This window comes from Chiloscyllium plagiosum, unplaced genomic scaffold (genome assembly GCF_037043375.1).
Source record: "Chiloscyllium plagiosum isolate Xiang-an unplaced genomic scaffold, Cpla_swu_hap1 HiC_scaffold_1, whole genome shotgun sequence".
NCBI classification, from domain to species: domain Eukaryota; kingdom Metazoa; phylum Chordata; class Chondrichthyes; order Orectolobiformes; family Hemiscylliidae; genus Chiloscyllium; species Chiloscyllium plagiosum.
Genome location: NW_028270139.1, coordinates 120,125,527 through 120,145,859, shown reverse-complemented (window position 1 = coordinate 120,145,859; position 20,333 = coordinate 120,125,527). Strand labels below are relative to the sequence as shown.

Sequence of the window (20,333 nt, the reverse complement as noted above, 5' to 3'; positions counted from 1 at the left end):
AGGGGGCTAACAACTTCAACATATTGTCTAGCTATCACCATTGTTAACAGCTAACCCGAGAATGCAACTTTAAAAAAAAGGGTTTTGTGATTTACACATGAAAGAAGTGAAACTATTACTGTATTCTAACAGATGAAAGGCTTAACAGACAATCAATTCTTCAATGTATAATTTCAGTTACATCACACTGCAAATATTTGCTATAAATTCTGTTACGATCGAGCCCTCCACAATCACCTGATGAAGGAGCGTCGCTCCGAAAGCTAGTGTGCTTCCAATTAAACCTGTTGGACTATAACCTGGTGTTGTGAGATTTTTAACTTTGTACACCCCAGTCCAAGACCGGCATCTCTGAATCATGAATACTTGTCCACGTAGTCACAAGTTAGGATGTGAATAGTTGCCTAGATCAGTGAAGCTCCAACAATATTCAAGATGCACAACATCACCCAGGACAAAGCACTCCCTTAATCAGTACTGCATCCATCACCTTGTGCAGTCTCTCTTCACCATTTTTACAATCTACATGGTCAAAAATAGCAACTCACCAAGGTCCTTCAACCTGTTACTTAACCTGGTAACACTATCATCGAGAAAAGGGCATCATTCACATAAGAACACCATCAGCTCCAAATTCCTTTCCAAGGCATGCACCATCCTGAACAGAAACTATGGGCTGAATCTTACTTTTATTAGCTGAAAGTGAATGTCTTTTTTTTTGTGGGGGGGTGCGGTGTTGGTTTTCACAGTGAGGCTTCTCACCACATCTACCCACTCTGCACCTATAGGGTCCCTCCTGTCTGATTTTATCCCCTTCTTGCCATGTGACATTCCCAGATTTATTACATATCTGCCAAAAGACATACATACTCTGCACCTGCATTATTTTTGCAGACTGTTGTGGACCCAGAAAGATATTTACAATCCAGCATGGGCCCTCATTGCCAACATGATGGCACAGTAGTCACAAAGCTAAGCTGTGCATAGACAGCAACGCTAACACTTCCTCGCATTTACAACCCCATTCTCTCATCCTAGTCACTCTTTCATCACCAGGCCACACAGTTTACCTGTCCATAGCTATATTCCATTTAAACACCCGCACTAAATCACTGTTACTCTGTCGCCTAATGCCCACTGGACACCCATTCTCCTCGATATCCAGTTAAGCAAGTCCAAACAGGAGCTTTTATTCACACCAGCAAAAGAGAACACAAGGGAAATGAAGTCTGTCCCACGAGGCAAAACAAATGCTACCATCTTGACCTTGACAGTCCACAGTGATCTTTTGCACCAGTTCACATCCACTGGAACCAGGTACCAGTCAGGTTCTGTCTGCCTTGTAGTGCCCAACGCATCAGAGTTCTGTCAGTCACAAGAAGAGCTTCCTCTAGCTGCTTGGCCACCTCCTCCTCCTTCTCTGATGTGTGTCACCTTTCCCCCAGTTCCTCAACGTCTGTCAGCCCAGCACTATGTCAGGACTGTACTGGAGGACCCCTCAGTCTGATCCATGCTGTGTAACCACAACACCTGTTGTGCTTGTGGTTCACTAGCACCATAAATAAAGCACGAGGTAGGTGAAGGGTAACACTGAACAGGTTTAAGGTGAGAAGGGAAAGAAATGTTAGGGGGCCTAAAAATCACTCCAAGTGAGTATGTAGCTACGCTGTTTCAGATTTTTAAAATCACAACAGATATTTCTTTTAAGGCTCTTTAATTAAACCAGTTTCCCCACCATTTTTCCAAGCTTTCTCCCAAAATATCCTGTACCTTTATATATTTCGGTTTGCTATCTTGCAGCCATGTCTCTCTAACAGCCATCATACCATTCATTCTTATTTCTATTCGAGCCGTCAATAACCTGTTTTGATATGTATTGTGCATTAAGATACAAAACTTAGTTTCACCATTTTACTATTTTTGCAATCTCTAGCCTTTTTAGCACCTGCACTCCAAACTTCAATATGTGCTGTCTCTTCCTTGCATGCTGATTATCAATACTCTTGATCTAATTATCACTACCTTTCTCTCATGCCTTACCTCCCTGATTTGATCCGCAGACTAGATGTAGTTTAAAGCCTCCCCTATCACTAACTGCACAAAGCACCAGGTCATTAATTCCAGCAGAGTTTATATGAAGACTATTGGAACAGCACAGCTCCCATCATCCCCAGCATTGCAGCCAGTACTCCCTAAATCAAAACACATTTCTCCCTCGAGTCATATGGTCATGTCTCCAATTTTATTTATGCCTCTCTCAATTTTTCATGGTTTAATTTGTTTCAATTTACATCCTAGCTATTCAAACTCCTGATGTTCTCATTAACAGACTGTTGAATTGCATTGTGATGCTGCAGCCAAGAACACTGGGATCCGGTACAGGGCTTAAATTTGGACCTCTGACCCAGAAGTGAGGCCTGAAGGGGTGGGGTGAGGAGGACACCAGTGGCCCAGAGTGCATGCATGGCAGCAGCCAGAGATCAGACCATGGAGAAGCCCCCTGCGCTGGCCTACTGCTGACAACCCTTGAGGACAGATTGTGATGTGTAGTCCTTTCAACTTTCCTTCCTGTTTTTTCTGACCTATGGTTATATTTGGTATAGCTGTAATTTATGTTGAAAAGTGTGGTGCTGGAAAAGCGCAGCAGGCCAGGCAGCATCGCAGGAGCAGGAGAATCGACGTTTCGGGCATAAGCCCTTCTTCAGGAATAGCTGTAATTTATGTTTTTCTTTATTTCTCTACTCTGTAACTAAGAATTGTACCTAGGTACTCTGTACCCGGTGTGGTGGTGACATTGTTAATTACAGTGTAACAATCTACCATTGTACCTAAGATAGCACTAAGTGGCAACTTATCAACTTTTCATATTACTCATTTGAGTACATGTGACAATAAAGCTAATTCAATTCAAAGGCAGGGAGTTTAACTGCATCAAAGGACCTTTTCATATTCTGAAAGTGATTGCACAGAGTCGACAGCAGAGAAGAGTCAATGTTGCCAAGAATGCAGAAATTTAGCTAGGAGAATCTAAGCTATCATCCAACTTCAGTGAGTAATGGGTAACTGTTGGCCTTTATTTCAAAAGAGATTATAAAAGTAAGGAGGTCTTGCTAAAACTATAAAGCACTACTCAGACCACACCCAAAAGGCAAGAAAGTGGATTGAGGATTACCTGATCAGCCATGACCTCACTGAATGGCTGAGCAGACTCAATGGACTGATGGCCTACTCCCAGTCTTCAATCATGGTTTTATTAAGAAAGATTCAACAGGAAGACCTTGCTTTCTTTGGGACAGAGGTTTCAGTTGAAATTCTGGCATTATGAGGGGCCTAGATAGAGTGGATCTAGTTCCCTTTGTGAAGTCAATAATCAATTACCTTACATTTAAGTAATTGGTCGAAGAATCAATGGAGAGTTGAGAGTTGGGTGGCACGGTGGCACAGTGGTTAGCACTGCTGCCTCACAGCGCCGGAGACCCGGGTTCAATTCCCACCTCAGGCGACTGACTGTGTGGAGTTTGTACGTTCTCCCCGTGTCTGCGTGGGTTTCCTCCGGGTGCTCCGGTTTCCTCCCACAGTCCAAAGATGTGCAGGTCAGGAGAATTGGCCATGCTAAATTGCCCGTAGTGTTAGGTAAGTGGTAAATGTAGGGGTATGGGTGGGTTGCGCTTCGGCGGGTCGGTGTGGACTTGTTGGGCTGAAGGGCCTGTTTCCACACTGTAATGTAATTTAATCTAAATGTTTACAGCCAATGGCAAGTTGGGGTAGTGAAATTCATTGTCCAAAAGGATGGTACAGAACAGAAAGTTCCTTGCTTTTTTTTTAAAAAAAGTACTGATTTTGCACTTGAATTACTGTAATTTGCAGAGCTACAAGCCTAGAGCTGGAGAGTGGGCTCTGACTGAATAGACTGTTTTCAGCCAACACCGACACATTGGGCTGAATGGCGACCTTAATTTTTTTTAAAAATGAACTCTATGACTTCAACAAAAATCACAAACACCATTTCTTGTATCAAGCTGTTTAACACCCCTCCTAATTCTTGCTTTCTTAGATCAGTATCTATTTTTCACAGGCCATCTGTTTGTTTTCAACATTAAAAGTGATTAAGTGAACAGAAGTTGTGATTTTCTAGTCTTAGCCAAGCATCATGATCACGTAACACCTCTCTTTCTCCTCAGCTAACGAAGGAGATTAAGCTGCTATCTAAAGGTGATTACTATACAATTCCACATAGAAAAGCACTGGGATAATGATGTAAAAGAAAACAAAAAGACCAGGAAAACACTTTTCACATGAATTAATGATTATCCAGAATTTAACAGAGAGTACCTGTTATTAGCAGCCTTGCATATCAACGTAATATCTGTTCCGATTCTTCCATAGAGAACATCTAAGACAGAACAAAAATTATAATTTTAGATACTCTTCACCCTGGTTGTTCTTCTATCAAACTAGTGTCAGAACCACATTAGCTATTGCAGTTTAGTTATTTTGAGCAAGTTTGGCTTCTTCATTCACCACAAACATCACACTCTCATCACTAAAAAATGTTAATTGTTCCAGGATCAACCTGAAATGCAAAGGGAATATCCCAGACTATTTTCTCTACTGAAATCGGTCTCTTAAACCCCCCCCCCCCCCCCCCCCCACACTCTCTCTCCTCAATCTTCATCTCCAAAAAAGTGCTCATTAGGCATGATTTTTCCCACGTTCTCACATTCTATCCTCTGCAAAATGGAATGTCTAAAATTCTGACGCCCATGCATCAACAAACACCAAACTCCAATCACCACCAGTGATCTGGTGATTTGCCCATCACCCCATGAGCTCAATGATGTATGTTGGTTCTTGATTAAGACAGACCTCCATTTTAAAATTCTTATTCTGGCTTTCAAATATTTCCATGGCCTTGCTAATCTCTTCTGACCCCCACAATTCTTCAAGGTAATTGCCCTCTCCAATTCTGAACTTTTCAAAATCACTGAAATTACTGCTCAAATGTTGATAGCTGTGCTTTCCCTTTTCAGGAGCCTGAGGTGTGGAGCCTCTCTTAAGCTGCTCTCCCTTGCTTTCCTTCTTTAAAACCTCTCTTGTTGACTCAGTCTTTGATCATCTGTCCTCAATTGTTATGGCTTGTTCTATAATGCCTGTGAAGCAGCTTGGGATGCTTTATTACATTAAAGGCACTATGTAAACACATTTAACACTTGCTGTTGTAAAGATACATTAAAATCTAGTGCAGCAAACTGAATCTTTTAGCATTATTTTCCTTAACATGCACTCTGCTCAAAGCTAATGTTGCAGATAATTTGACAAATGCTAGCTTACTTCAATAATACTGTGTTTATTCAAAGTATCAATGCATTTACCAGAGAGTGTCAACTTTTGATAAACAGCGTTGAATAAAATGCGTTAAAGTGAACATTTGATATAAACTTCTGCAAAAAAGCATTATAAAAAGGGGTCAGTTTTTGAAGAACATTTTTTTTTAAAAGTTTGCATTACTTCATCATGAACATAGTTGATGATCATGTTATGTCACAGACTATATTTTATACAAGTTAAGATTGATTGAACTCAAGTCAACTCATCCTCTTTTTACATTTAAAAAAAGTTTACTTTCAGCTTTTTTTCTGCAATGTGTATAGTGATGCTGACAGTGGACACAGATTTTAAACTTAGAGAGACAATACAATAGGATTAAGCAAGATAATTTGTCCAAAAGCCCTTAACTCATTCTATTTGAGGAAACATGTTGGAGTGGAAGCAATTCATTACTGTATTTTTATAATTGACAATCTTCTGTATCTTTAAGAGAGTGCATTCTTTTCACATTTCCACTGCTTTTTGTATGGATATTTCCAAATGTCTGCTAAGATTACCAAAGAATATCCACCTTCTCCCCACCTTATAGCTGAAACAAAGCTGCTAATGAAGTAGAAAAATGATCAAATAAACCATTATTCCCTAGCGCTGCACCCAAGCCTCTGAGAACTTGATAAAAACTGAAAGAATTGCAGATGCTGCAAATCAGGAACAAAAACTGAAGTTGCTGGAAAAGCTCACTAGATCTGGCAGCATCTGTGAAGAAAAATCAGAGTTAACATTTTGGGAGTAGTGACCCTTCCTCAGAAATGATGGTAGTTAGGAAAATGTCAGTTTTTATGCAGAAGGTAGGATTGGGGGGGGGCGAGAACAAAAAAAAAAAAAGAGGGTAGGAAGTAAATGAAAGGTGGGGATAGAGCCCAATGAAAGAGAAGAATAGTTGGGCAGACAAAGGATAACAATCTGCCTAGGAGGGTGAATAGCTGTCAATGGGGACTGTAGTGACGAACAATAGGTAACGTGTAATAGCAGACGATGTGATAACAAGGCCTGGTGTGTGGGATAGGGGGCTTGGACATGGGAGGGTTCAGGCTCTAAAATTATTGAACTCGATATGGAGGCTGGAGGGCTGCAGGGTCCCCAAGTGGAGAATGAGATATTGTTCTTCCAGTTTACGCTGAGCTTCGCTGGAACATTGCAGCAAACCTGAGACAGCGATGTTGGCCAGGGAACAGGGTAGTGTTTTAAAGTGTCAGCCATATGGCAGCTCAGGGTCTTTTTTGTGGGTAGAACATTGATGTTCTGCAAAGCAGTCACCCAGTCAACCCTTCATTTCCCCAGTGTAGAGTAGATCACATTGTGAGCAGTGAATACAGTAGACTAGATTGTGAGAAGTGCAGGTAACGTGCTGCTTCATCTGGAAAGTAAGTTTGGCCCTTGGAGATTGGGGTCAGAGGACATAAATGGGCAGATGTTACACCTTCAGCCCATGGGGCTGTGGGTGCGTGTTGGGAGTAAAAGGAAGCGTAGACCAGGGTGTCCCAGAGGGAATGGTCCCTGCAGAAGTTGAGCGGGGGGGGGGGGAATGTATTTCCTCTACAGGAATCATGCACTTCTGCCCTCACAGCCTCCCCTTCCCACAACAGTGATAAGGTTCACCTTGTCCTTATCTACTACTCCATCAGCATCCACATCCACAAGATCATCTGGCACCATTTCCGCCATCTCCAGTGAGATGCCACCACCAGACACATATTCCCCTTCCCTCCCCACCTCCTGCAGGGACCATTCCGTCCAGGACACCCTGGTCCATTCTTCCTTCACCCCCACAGCCCAATGGCACCTTCCTTTGCAACCGCTGAAGGAGTAACACCTGCTCACTTACCTCTTCCCTCCTCAGTATCCAAGGGCCCACACATACCTTTCAGGTAAAGCAGCACCTTACCTGCACTTCCCACAATCTAATCTAGGCATTCGCTGCTCACAATGTTGTTTCCCCAGTGTGGAGGAGACCAAGTGTAACTTTACAGAACATCTTCACTCTGCCCTCCAAAATGACCCTGAGCTTCCAGGTGCCTGCCACTTTAATACACCATCCTGTACCCTGGCCAACATCTCTTGTCTCAGGTCTGCTGCAGTGTTCCAGCAAAACTCAGCGCAAGCTGGAAGAACACCTCATTTTCTACTTGGGGACCCTGCAGCCCTCTGGACTCAATATCAAGTTCAATAATTTTAGAGCCTGAACTCTCCTATGTCCTAGCCCCGTTTCCCATCACACAGCCTGCCATTACACACTACGTATTGTTAGTCACTTACACAGTCCCCATTAACAGATTTTCACCCTCCTAGGCAGATTATTATCGACTCCTTTGTCTGTCCATTGGGATCTATTCCCACCTTTCCTTTACTCCTTACCCTGTCCCCCCCCCCCCCCCCCCATCCTATCTTCTGCATAGGAACTAATATTTTCCTAAATACCATCAGTTCTGAGGATGAGTCACCAGACCTAAAATGTTAACGCTAATTTCTCTTCACAGATGCTGCCAGACTTGCTGAACTTTTCCAGTAACTTCTGTTTTTGTCTCTGAGAACTTGAGTTGCTTTACACTTTGAAGTCATTCAAAAGCATATTCTAATACCTCCCACCAAACCGAAGATCCAGCAAACCTACCAGTCCCTCCAAAAATTCCTACTCCAGCTGGAGTCAAAAGAATGGAGGCCAAAACGATTCCATGGCATAGGCAAGAGATAAAGGCGATCATCTGAAATGGGAACAAAACAAAAGACACAATAGATTATCTAAAAACATGGTCAAACATATTTAAAACCTAATCAATTCAAATTATGCCTTGATAAAAATACTTCTGACCTTCAGAAATTACATGGGTACACAAATTACTTTATACCACATATTAGCAGTTAGATGTTATCACATTATGTGAAGTACTGACCTTTTCTTTTTATTATCACAAATTGAGAGGTAAACACTAGTACAGCTGTACTCCTAAAAATGTCATGAAAGGGGAAAGAATTGTGTTTTACACTCCGATGTTAAGACTTCAGTTGTCAATCAGGTGGAATAGGAAAAACAATTGGATGACTTATTTTGCCGGTATTTTTACACATTAGTCTTCCAAGTGTGGATTTTAAAGTTTCATCTTTATAAATTATACCTCATGGTAATAGAATACAGAGAGCATTGTAACCTCCATAAAGAACAGCAGTAAAAATCAACGATATCCTTTAAACAGTAAAGCATCCTGAAACACAGCACGCTATTACAACAAACTGAAAATGTTGGAGAAACTCAGCATGTCTGGCAGCATCTATGGAGATAGAAACTGAGTTAACATCAAGTGCTGTATCACTCTTCTTCAGAACTTAAAACATTGATGCTGTTTCTCTCTCAATAGATGCTGTCAGAGCTGCTGAAATTTTGTTTGTTTAAGATTCCCAGCATCTGCAATATTTTGCTTTTATTTGCATAACAAGTTATTCACCAGTCCTGAAGTTCCATTTACTTCAAAATTAGACTAAAGAATAGTATTGAGAACCATTATGCACCTTAACCCAAATGTAAAATAAGCAAACTCTCAAAGAGGATTAGTTTCAGCACAGATTAATTTTATCAAATTTGTTTTAGTTATAGGCCATAGTTTACTCGGCTCACTAGGAGAGACTAACACAATTTCTTTGCACGCATCACTACATTTCTACAGTTCCATGGAACAGCATCCCCATTGCTAAACGTTTTAAATGTGAAAGAAAAAACGTTAAGACTACAGCCTACTCGACATACACAATTTTAAGTGGTTTACCTCTAGCATATTCCAGTTCTGATAAAAAGTTGTTAACCTGAAAAGTTAAACCGGTTTCTCTCCACTCGTGTTACCTGATGAGTTTACAAACATTGTCTATTCTATTACAATTTTTAAAAATCTTAGATATGTATTCCATTGATATACAAATATTTTGTTTCTTCATTCACAGAATATGGGCACAGGTTCGGTGGCGAGGCTAGTGTTTATCACTAATCGCCCTCAGGTTGGTGGTGGTGAGCCACCTTCTTGAACAGTTGCAGTCCATATGCCATGAGGTAGACCCAGAAGCTGTTAGGAAGAGAGATGGAAGATATTAATCCAGCAATACTAAAAGAATACAGAGGATCCTCGATTATCTGAATATCAATTATCCGAATTTCGGATTATCTGAAAATGATCTCAAGGCCCCGATAAAAACATTACATCAAAGAGGTGTTATCAACACTGATCGTGCTTTTAGTTTACAATGATTAAAAGTAAATTTGACTTAAGTGAAATGCTGCCAAGAACAATCCCGGACATCGATGGGAGCCCAGGCACTGTCGCCAACCTCCCTCTCCACCCACACTTACCCTGGCATTCCACACAGGAGTGCCCCCTAAACCCCCCTTCCCCAGATAATCTCCCCAACATTACCCTGTACAGGGTAGAGTGGGAATTGTCAAAAAGGTGTGTGTGTGCCTGCGCACTTCACCCGCCCCCCCCAAAGGCAGCAGCAATCTTGCTGTTGTTGTCTAGTCTGGCGGCCATCTCCATTCTGGGGGGGGGGGGGGGGGGCGGTATTATGAAGTGTGCTGCTGCCTAGTCTCCCGAATGGGGAGCAGACTTAGCAAGTGTTCACTGTCAACACTGCAGGTCCCTTTCACACAAGTGTATGTCTGCTCAGAAACAAACCCTGAGACAGAGAGGGAGCAAGGCAGGCAGAGCGAGGAAAAAGAGAAACTTCAGAAAACTGCCAGTCCCAGAGGAGAGGCATTGAACCAGTTAACCAAATAATCAATTATCCGAACAAAATACTGCCTGCCCATCTCGTTCGAATAATCGAGGTTCCTTTGTACATTTCCAAGTCAGGACTGTGTCAGGCTCGGAGGGGAACTTGAAAGTTTTCCCATGGATCTTCTGGCTTCATTCTTCAAAGTGGCACACATCGTGGCTTTGGAGATGATGTCAAAGAACACTTGGTGACTGGTTGCAGTGTGACCTGTAGATGGTACACACTGCTGCCCCGATTGGTGATGGAGAAAGTGAATCTTTCAGATTGTGGATAGTCTGTTGATCAGTGGCTGCTCTGTCCTAGATGATGTCAAGATTCTTGTGTTGTTGCAGCTGCACCCATCCAGGCAAGTAGGGAGTAACCTATTCCACATTACAGAAGAGAAAGTGCTGGAGGTCTTAAAAAAATATGAAGGTGAATAAATCTCCAGGACCTGATCAAAAGTATCCGAGAACATGGTGCCAAGTTAAGGAAAACATTGTAAGGCCCCTAGCAGAGATGTTTGTATCATCTATAGTCACAGGTGAGGTGCCAGAGAACTGAAGGGTGGCTAATGTTGTGTCTTTATTTCAGAATGGCTGTAAGCAGCAGCCTGGGAACTATAGACCTGCGAGTCTGATATCAGTGGTTGGTAAGTTGTTGAAGGAGATTCTGAGAGTTAGGATTTACATGTATTTAGAGACGGAAAGCCTGATTAGGGATAGTCAGCATGGCTTTGTACGGGGAAGTTGTGTCCCACAAAGTTGATTGAGCTTTCTTGAGGACTTAACGAAAAAGATTGATGACCACAGAGCAGTAGACATTGTCTACAAGGACTTTAGTAAAGCCTGTGACAAGGTTGTGCATGTTAGACTGATTACACGAAAGTGAGGACTACAGATGCTGGAGATTATAGTTGTGAGTTTGATGCTGAAAAAGCACAACAGGTCAGGCAGCATCTGAGGAGCAGGAGAGTCAATGTTTCGGGCAAAAGCTCGTCATCAGGAATGAAGCTGTGAGCCGAGGGGGTGGCGAGATAAATGGAAATGGGATCAGGCTGGGGGAAGGTAGCTGAGAGTGTGATAGGTGGAAGGAGGTGGGGGTGATGGTGATAGGTCGGAGGGGAGCATGGAGCACATAGGTGGGAAGGAAGATAGACAGGTAGGACAGGTCAAGAGAGTGATGAGAGTTGGAATGTTGGATCGGGGGGGGGGGGGGGGGAAAGAGGGGAAATGATATCCACATTGATGCCATGAGGCTGTCGGGTCTCCAGGTGGAAGATGAGGTATTCTTCCTGCAGGTGTCAGGTGGTTAGAGAGTGGCGTTGGAGGTGGCCCAGGACCTGCATTGTGAAATGAGAGGGAGGAGTTGAAGTGTTCGGCAATGGGGTGGTGGGGTTGATTGGTGCAGGTGTCCTAGAGAGGATCTCTGAAGCACTCTGCAAGTCGGCGTCCAGTCTCCCCAATGTAGAGGAGACCGTATCGGGAGCAACAGAAACAGTAAACGACACATGGTCATACAGGTGAAACTTTAATGGATGTGGAAGACTCCTTTGGGGCCTTGGATGGAGGTAAGGGGGAGGTGTGGGCACAGGTTTTGCAGTTAGATTACATGGGATTCAAGGAGAACTTACTAACTGGATATAACATTGGCTTGACTATAGGAGACGGAGGGTGATGGTGGTGGAGGGTTGTTTTGTGGACTACAGAACTATGACCAGCAGTGTTCCTTAGGGATTGGTACTGGATCCATTTTTGTTTGTCACTTATAAAAACAATTTAGATGAGAATTTAGGAGGCATGGTTAGTAAGTTTGTGGGTGACACCAAAAGTGGTGGTGTAGATAACCACCTTCACTGTTGACTAAGATTACAAAGGAATCTTGAGCAATTGAGCCAATGGGCTGAGGACTGGTAGACAGAGTTTAATTTGGATAAAGACGAGGGATTGCATTTTGGTAAAGTAAACAAGGGTAAGACTTATACCGTTAACGGTAGAGCCTTGGGTGGGAGTGTTGACGGACAGAGAGGTGCAAGTACATAGTTCTTGAAAATTGCATCACAGTTAGACAAGGTAGTCAAGAAAAGCATTTAGCATGCTTGCCTTCATTGCTCAGCCCAAGGAGTATTGGAGTTGGGATGTCATCTCGAGGTTTTGGAGTACTATGTACAGTTCTGTTTGCCCTCCTATAGGAAGGATGTTATTAAATTGGAAAGGGTTCAGAAAAGATTTACCAGGATGTTGATGGTGGTGGAGGGTTCAGACAGATACAGGATAGCCAAAAGGGACCTGAAGAAAGGGATTAGGAGAGCTAAGAGAGGGCATGAAAAATCTTTGGCGGATAGGATCAAGGATAACCCAAAGGCATTTTATGCGTATGTGAGAAACATGAGAATGATGAGAACGAGGGTAGGTCCAATCAAGGACAGTAGTGGGAGACTGTGTATTGAGTCGGAAGAGATAGGAGAGGTCTTGAATGAGTACTTTTCTTCAGTATTTACGAATGAGAGGGACCGTATTGTTGAAGAGGAGAGTGTGAAACGGATTGGTAAGCTAGAGGAGATGCTTGTTAGGAAGGAAGATGTGTTGGACATTTTGAACAACTTGAGGATAGACAAGTCCCCCGGGCCTGATGGGATATATCCTAGCATTATGTGGGAAGCAAGAGAGGAAATTGCAGTACCGTTGACAATGATCTTTTCATCTTCACTGTCAACGGGGGTGGTACCAGAGGACTGGAGAGTGGTGAATGTTGTGCCCCTGTTCAAAAAAGGGAATAGGGATAACCCCGGGAATTACAGGCCAGTTAGTCTTACTTCGGTGGTAGGTAAAGTAATGGAAAGGGTACTGAGGGATAGGATTTATGAATATCTGGAAAGGCACTGCTTGATTAGGGACAGCCAGCACAAATTTGTGAAGGGTAGGTCTTGCCTTACAAGTCTCATTGAATTCTTTGAGGAGGTGACCAAGCATGTGGATGAGGGTAGAGCAGTGGATGTAGTATACATGGATTTTAGTAAGGCATTTGATAAGGTTCCCCACGGTAGGCTTATGCGGAAAGTCAGGAGGCATGGGATAGAGGGAAATTTGGCCAATTGGAGAGAAAACTGGCTAACCGGTCGAAGTCAGAGAGTGGTGGTAGATGGTAAATATTCAGCCTGGAGCCCAGTTACAAGTGGAGTTCCGCAGGGATCAGTTCTGGGTCCTCTGCTGTTCGTAATTTTTATTAATGACTTGGATGAGGGAGTCGAAGGGTGGGTCAGTAAATTTGCAGATGATACGAAGATTGGTGGAGTTGTGGATAGTGAGGAGGGCTGTTGTCGGCTGCAAAGGGACTTGGATATGATGCAGAGCTGGGCTGAGGAGTGGCAGATGGAGTTCAACCCTGCCAAGTGTGAGGTTGTCCATTTTGGAAAGACAAATAAGAATGCGGAATACAGGGTTAACGGTAGGGTTCTTAGTGAGGTGGAGGAACAGAGGGATCTTGGGGTCTATGTTCATAGATCTTTGAAAGTTGCCACTCAGGTGGATAGCCTTGTAAGAAGGCCTATGGTGTATTAGCGTTCATTAGCAGACGGTTTGAATTCAAGAGTCGTGAAGTGATGTTGCAACTATACAGGACTTTGGTTAGGCCACATTTGGAGTACTGTGTGCAGTTCTGGTCGCCTCACTTTAAGAAAGATGTGGAAGCTTTGGAGAGGGTGCAGAGAAGATTTACCAGGATGTTGCCTGGAATGGAGAATAGGTCGTACGAGGATAGGTTGAGAGTGCTAGGCCTTTTCTCGTTGGAACGGCGAAGGATGAGGGGTGACTTGATAGAGGTTTATAAGATGATCAGAGGAATAGATAAAGTAGACAGTCAGAAACTTTTTCCCCGGGTACAACAGAGTGTTACAAGGGGACATAAATTTAAGGTGAAGGGTGGAAGGTATAGGGGAGATGTCAGGGGTGGGTTCTTTACCCAGAGAGTGGTGGGGGCATGGAATGCGCTGCCTGTGGGAGTGGTAGAGTCAGAATCTTTGGTGACCTTTAAGCGGCAATTGGATAGGTACATGGATGGGTGCTTAAGCTAGGACAAATGTTCGGCACAACATCGTGGGCCGAAGGGCCTGTTCTGTGCTGTATTGTTGTATGTTCTATGTTCTATGTTGCTGAGACTAGAGGGTTTGAGTTATAAGGATAGGCTAGGACTTATTTCACTGGAGCATAGGAATTGGAGGGGAGATCTTATAGAGCTTTATAAAATCATGAAGGACATAGATAAGGTGAATAGCAAAAATCTTTTCCATATGGTGGGGGAGTTCAAATCTAGGGGGTATAATTTTTTAAGGTGAGAGGAGAAAGATTTAAAAGGGACTTTAGGGACAATTTGTTTCACACAATGGGTGGTTCATATATGGAATAATCTGCCAGAGGAAGTGGCATATGCAGGTAAAGTTACAACATTTTAAAAAATTTGGACAGGTACATGAATAGGAAAGATTTAGAGGGATATGGGCCACATGCAGGGAAGTGGGAAGAGTTTAGTTTGGGAAATGTAGTCAGCATAAAAGAGTTGGATGGAGGGTCTGATTCCATGTTACATGACTCTCTACCATACCTGAATTTGTGCCTTGAGGGGAACAAGCCTTGTGGAGTCAAGGGAAGTTGCATGCTTCAGAATTCCTAGTTTCTAAACCAGTTTTGTACTCTCAATATACATCTGGCTAGTCCAGTTCAGTTTCAGTCAATAGTAACCCAGGACGTTGGTAGTGGGGGATTTAGCAATAGTCATTTTGAAATGGTTAAAACTCATCTTGTTGGAGGTGGTCATTGCCTGGCACTTGTATTATACAAACTGTATCATTCCTACTCAATTATTGTTAAGTTCTTGCTGTATTTAGACAGACTGCCTCAGTATCTGAGGAATCATGAATCATGATGAACATTTCTCATTGCACAGTGAACATCGTTCCTTCTGACCTTATGACAGACGGAAGGTCATTGATGAAACTGCTGAAAATAGGTGGGTGTAGGACACCATCCTGATGAACTCCTGCAGAGTTGTCCCACAGCAGAGATGATTTTTTAAAAAAGATTTGTTTAATGGGATGTAAAAAGTCACCTTGGTCTTCCCAACATATGACCAGTGGTGATTTAACCCGAAGGGTCACCATGCCTCAGACAAGAGGAGAAGTCAAGTAGTAGAATCCTTCATATTAGCCTCAAAGTGCAGCCATTGAACCCTTGCTGTTGGCATCGCTGCATTGCAAACAAGCCATCCAACCAATTCAACTAAACTAACTCCTATGGGATGTAGACCTTGCTGACTAGGCCAACAATTATTGTCCATCCTGAGGTACCCTTAAGAAAGTGCTGGTGAGTTACCTTCTTAAGCCACTGCAGTCTATTTGATTTAGGTACCCTCAACAATCATCTTCGTCTGTGCTATGTATAACTCTCAGTGGTCAAATATTCACACGTGTAACCTCCCACACTCTTCATTCTCACTGACTCCAGTTTTACTCAAATTCTTTGAGATCCTATTCAATCAAGTGTGCCTCGATAATAAGGGCAATCACTCACTTCACCTCGAGAGTTCAGTTTTCTTCCAAAATTTATCCTGCTTTTTGTGGATGGTATATATCTGGACAAATTGCCATATTGCTAGATAAGCATCAGCATTGTGGTAGCATTGGAATAATATGACCAAGGAAACGGTTGGTTCGGAAGCACATAGATGTTTATTTTAATGCCAAGAGACTCCAAAGAAAAAGTACAGTTCAAAAGGATCTTGGCAATCCTGTGCAGGAAACACAAAGGGAACAAGTGCAGCAAATAATTAAGACAACAAATGAAAAGTTGGCCTCTGTTGCTAAGCATTTGGAATTTAAAAATAGGAAAGTCTTGTTACAACTGTACAGGATGTTGCTGAGGCCACACCCTGAGTATCGTGTATAGATTTGGTCCTGTACTTAATAGAGTATATACTGGAAATCAGCCCGGTGAATCCAGTGTAAAGGGATTGATTTACCAAGAACAGCTGAACAGGAATCAATGAATACTTATTCAAAGGAGTTTAAAAGAAACTTCTTGAGACATACAAGATTCTGAGGGGGTTGGAAAGGGTAGAAGTTGAGAAGATGTTTCATTAGTAGGAAATCTTGATCTGGGAATATTGTTCCAATACTCCGTGTCTCTCGAAAAACTGCGATGCAAAGGAATTTCTTCTCCTAGAAGCGGAGTGAGTGACTGGAATTCTCTACACAAAGTTGGGGAGGCTACATCACTGAAAGTATTTAAAGAGGTGACCAATAGAATTTTGAACGAGGTGGTGAGGGTATGAGGAGGCCACCTGAAAAAGTTGAGATCTGGGGCAGATCAGCTACGATCTTACTGAATGGTGGGGCAGGCTTGAAGGGATGAATATTCTACTCCTTTTTTCTGATGTTCAAAACCTATCCCATTTAGCATGGTGGTAGTACCACACATCACAATAGGAAAGCATTGTGGAGGTGAAGTCTCATCTTCAATGACTTAATGTGGTTACCCCTAGCCATACAAGTCATAGATAAAGACATCAAAGACTGGGAGTTAGTGAGGATGAGGCCAAGTATATTTTTCCCTTTGTAGATTCACTCACCAAACACCTGAGACCCAGATCAGTAGCTCTTTCCTTTAGATCTCATCCAGCTCAGGTCAGTAATGATTTACCAAACCATTCTTGATCATAGGCATTGAAGTCCCCACCCAGAGAATATTCTGTGCTCTTGTTAACCTCAGTACTTCTTCTAATTGGTGATCAACATGCAGGGATACTGATGCATCATCTGAAAGGACTCCACCATCATATATTCTCCTGTTCCTTTGCCCCACTATTAATGGCTGTGAATTCAGTCACATAAGAATTGGAGTGAAACCTAAAACGTATACTCATCAGTGTCCGCCTTTAAACTCCTTCACACACAACACTCTCCTCTCCCCTTTAACAAAGCAGGAGCAGCTTACTGCGGATGCTGGAATCTGAACTGAAAATAAAAATGCTGGAGATCACAACAGGTCAGGCAGCAACCATGGAGAGACAGCAAACTAACATTTCAAGTCTAGATGACTCCATCAGCTCTGATGAAGTCATCTAGACTTGAAACGTTAGTTTGCTTTCTCCCCCTTAAAGTTTTTGATCAGTACTCAATCTTCTAACTCAATGTGTTTTTCTTATTCTCCAGCAAAAGCACCGTGGAACATTTTCTATGTTAAAATGCATGATATTAATATATGTTGTTCATAAATTCTCTGCTAAATGGTCTTCTCTACATTATTATTACTGAGCATTAATAAGTCAGGACATGTCTTGTTGCAATCTTTCAGAGTTTAAAGACATTTTGTATCTTGGCAGTGAATTGACACTAACATTTTTCTTTGATGGTTTTCCAACATTGCATTTAAAATGCATGCCATACCGGGTTTTCAAAAATAGATCAATCTACTTTAAAGGACCCTCACAAAATATTTTTCTTTGAAGTTTGTTTAAAACTTGTTCTCTATTTTTATAACTGTTGATGTGACATTTCACTACCAGGTGGGCATGGTAGCAAAAAGACAATGCAATATCTGCAACACTGCAGTTTTGGAATAAAAGATTAGAAACTCTCAATTCCTGCAAAATAAAAATCAACACCTATTTCTTCAGTACCTCTGATCCATTATAAACCAGCATCTTCAAAAAACAATGAAAAGCCTTCAGGGTTAATCTATTCGGATTCCAAAATATTCTGCTGTAAAAGAATGCCAGTTTAAAAATTCACTTTTTTAAAAAATAGTTCTCCCATTTCCAGACAAAGTCTAAATAGATAGCTCACTATTTCTTCAGCTTTATTTTATTCCCTCTACTGACCTCAATATTGATTGCATCTTGCCACATGGGTCTTAAATTGCTTGTGTCAAAATGCTCTAGCAAAAAGTGCAAACTGCAATCATTTTAACAGCAATATGAAGAGATAAGATTTTTCATAAATGTCAATGAAACAAACTAATAATAAGATTGGATCACAGGAGTTTAGCTTAAAAGGTTTACATGTTTAACACTTACATTAATGTTGCATCGTTCAACTAACATTTCCCATTACTCTCTTTCATATATCAAATAATAATACGTTATTGCAAGACAACAGTATCAAAACCTTAGATCATGCAAGCCTGTTCAGAAAGCGATTCCTAGCATTCATATACAAATATGTCACTGGAATGCTTTGCACAATGCTTTACTGGGACTTGCTACTATTACTGCATTCCTGCAAGAACAGGGCACCCTCAGGTCCATTCGTCAAGACACTGGGTCAAGTTAGGGTTAGGGTTAGGATGAGCAGCCAGGAAGATTCATCATCAAGGCAGCCACTCCCTCAACATTTAACTAATGTATGACCACAACACAAGCTTGAACCACGTGTTCACACACCATCCTGACAGCTACATAAATTCCAGGCCATAATGGTTCTCTCTTGAATAGATGGCTATTCACTTCATTATACTGCTCTGATGCACAACCACAAAAGGTGTTACAGCTGAACGCACCTGCACACATTGGCTAGTGGGCTCTGGAAATGTGGTTGGACTGATTGACCTGCCCACTGCAGTCCACCACGGCAAGAATTTAGTGCATTGGTTCCACTACATGACACTCTAGATAGGTGTAGGCGTTCACTCTGGGTGAATATAACCGATTGAGAGAAGAAAAAGGAGATCACAGAACAACGTAAGGAGGAATCTGGGGCTTGCTCAGGAGTCAAAAGTTTTCATCGGGATTGTGTCAATGCCAGAGCATAGTTCACCCAAGTATCTCTCAACCAGTCGAACTGCATGCTTTGCAACTATTTCATCTAGCTCTAGTAACACCTTTGTCGAAGGGAACAAATCAAATAGACTCACTCTTACATAGTGCACATCAGGCCAGCAGTCTCAGTTTGCCCACAAATAGAACAAAGCTCTGAACTTCTCAGTGCTGTCACTCCTACACAATGTGCATCTTGTGACACTGGATGAGGTAACAGCAGCCTACTTGTGCCTGCTAACAGCATGTATGCATCTGGTGATTACTTTGGCATGGGCTTGTATTCTGTGCATGTCAGATCACCATTTTTGCATCCACTCAGGGATATGCATATGACTAGCTGTAGGGTTGGCTTCTCCCAAAGTCCACTAGCCCAGCTACCCCATCGCCTCTGCATGGTCCTTCCCCACTGAACTAATTTCGTCCTACCTTGACTTCACTCACTACCCACCTACATCCAGGGCACCAACCACATCTTTCACCCCTTCAGAAACGTCCAGTTCTCAGCGCTTCAAATGTACTATGGACGTGCAGTCCCTGGACATATTCACTCCCCACAAGGACAGCCTGCAAGCCCTTGGTTTCTTCCTCTTCAGTCCCTCTCCACCAATACCTTCCTCCACCTTGCTGAATTACTCCATACCCACAATAACCTTTCCTTCAACTCTTCCCATTTCCTCCAAATCCGGAGGGTGGCCATGACTACACGCACGGGCCCTAGTTACGCCTGCCTCTTTGTCGGCCACACTGAACAGTCCATCTTCAGTACATACACAGCTACTGTTCCCAACCTCTTCCGCTGTTACATCGATGACTGCATCGGTACTGTGTCCTGAATCCAGGCTGAACTGGAGCAGTTTATCAACTTTGCCAACAACTTCCACCCTACCTTTAAATTCACTTGGTCTATCTCTGACCCCTTCCTTGACCTCCCCACTTCCATCTTCAGCAACAGCTTACAGACTGACATTTACTACAAACCCAGACTCCCATAACTACTTGGACTAAAAGTCCTCCCAACCCGTATCCTGCAAAAAATTCAACCCGTTTTCCAAACTCCACCATATGCTGCATCTGCTCTGACGAGGAGACATTCCACTCCCTATCCTCCCAGCTGTCCACCTATTTTGAACAAAGTGCTTTTCCTCCTTTTATCATCCAGCCAGCCCCCCACCACACCTCCTCCATTCCCCATCTCACTGCTCTAAACCCCACCCCATTCAGACATAATAAATCCCTTGTCCTCACCTACCACTCACCAGTCTCCACATCCAAAGTATCATCCTCAAATAGTTCTGCCAGCTCCAGCTAGACACCACCACTAAGCACATCTGTCCCTTTCAGCCCTCTCTGCCTTCCACAAAGATCATTCCCATCATCACTCCTTGGCTCACGCTATCCTCCCT

General features: G+C 42.7%; 1 protein-coding gene across 4 annotated transcripts in view; it reads right to left on the bottom strand.

The window, feature by feature from the left end:
- Window positions 1-20,333, bottom strand: part of LOC122543231 (interleukin 11 receptor subunit alpha) — an 89,616-nt gene that overhangs the window by 45,701 nt on the left and 23,582 nt on the right. For all 4 annotated transcript variants that reach the window (XM_043681737.2, XM_043681992.2, XM_043681816.2 and 1 more), the window contains exons 2-3: window positions 8,000-8,090; window positions 4,333-4,393 (exon numbers count right to left, since the gene is read on the bottom strand). In XM_043681737.2, the coding sequence (XP_043537672.2) occupies window positions 4,333-4,393; window positions 8,000-8,090 (152 nt within the window). The remainder of the gene's footprint in view (window positions 1-4,332; window positions 4,394-7,999; window positions 8,091-20,333) is intronic.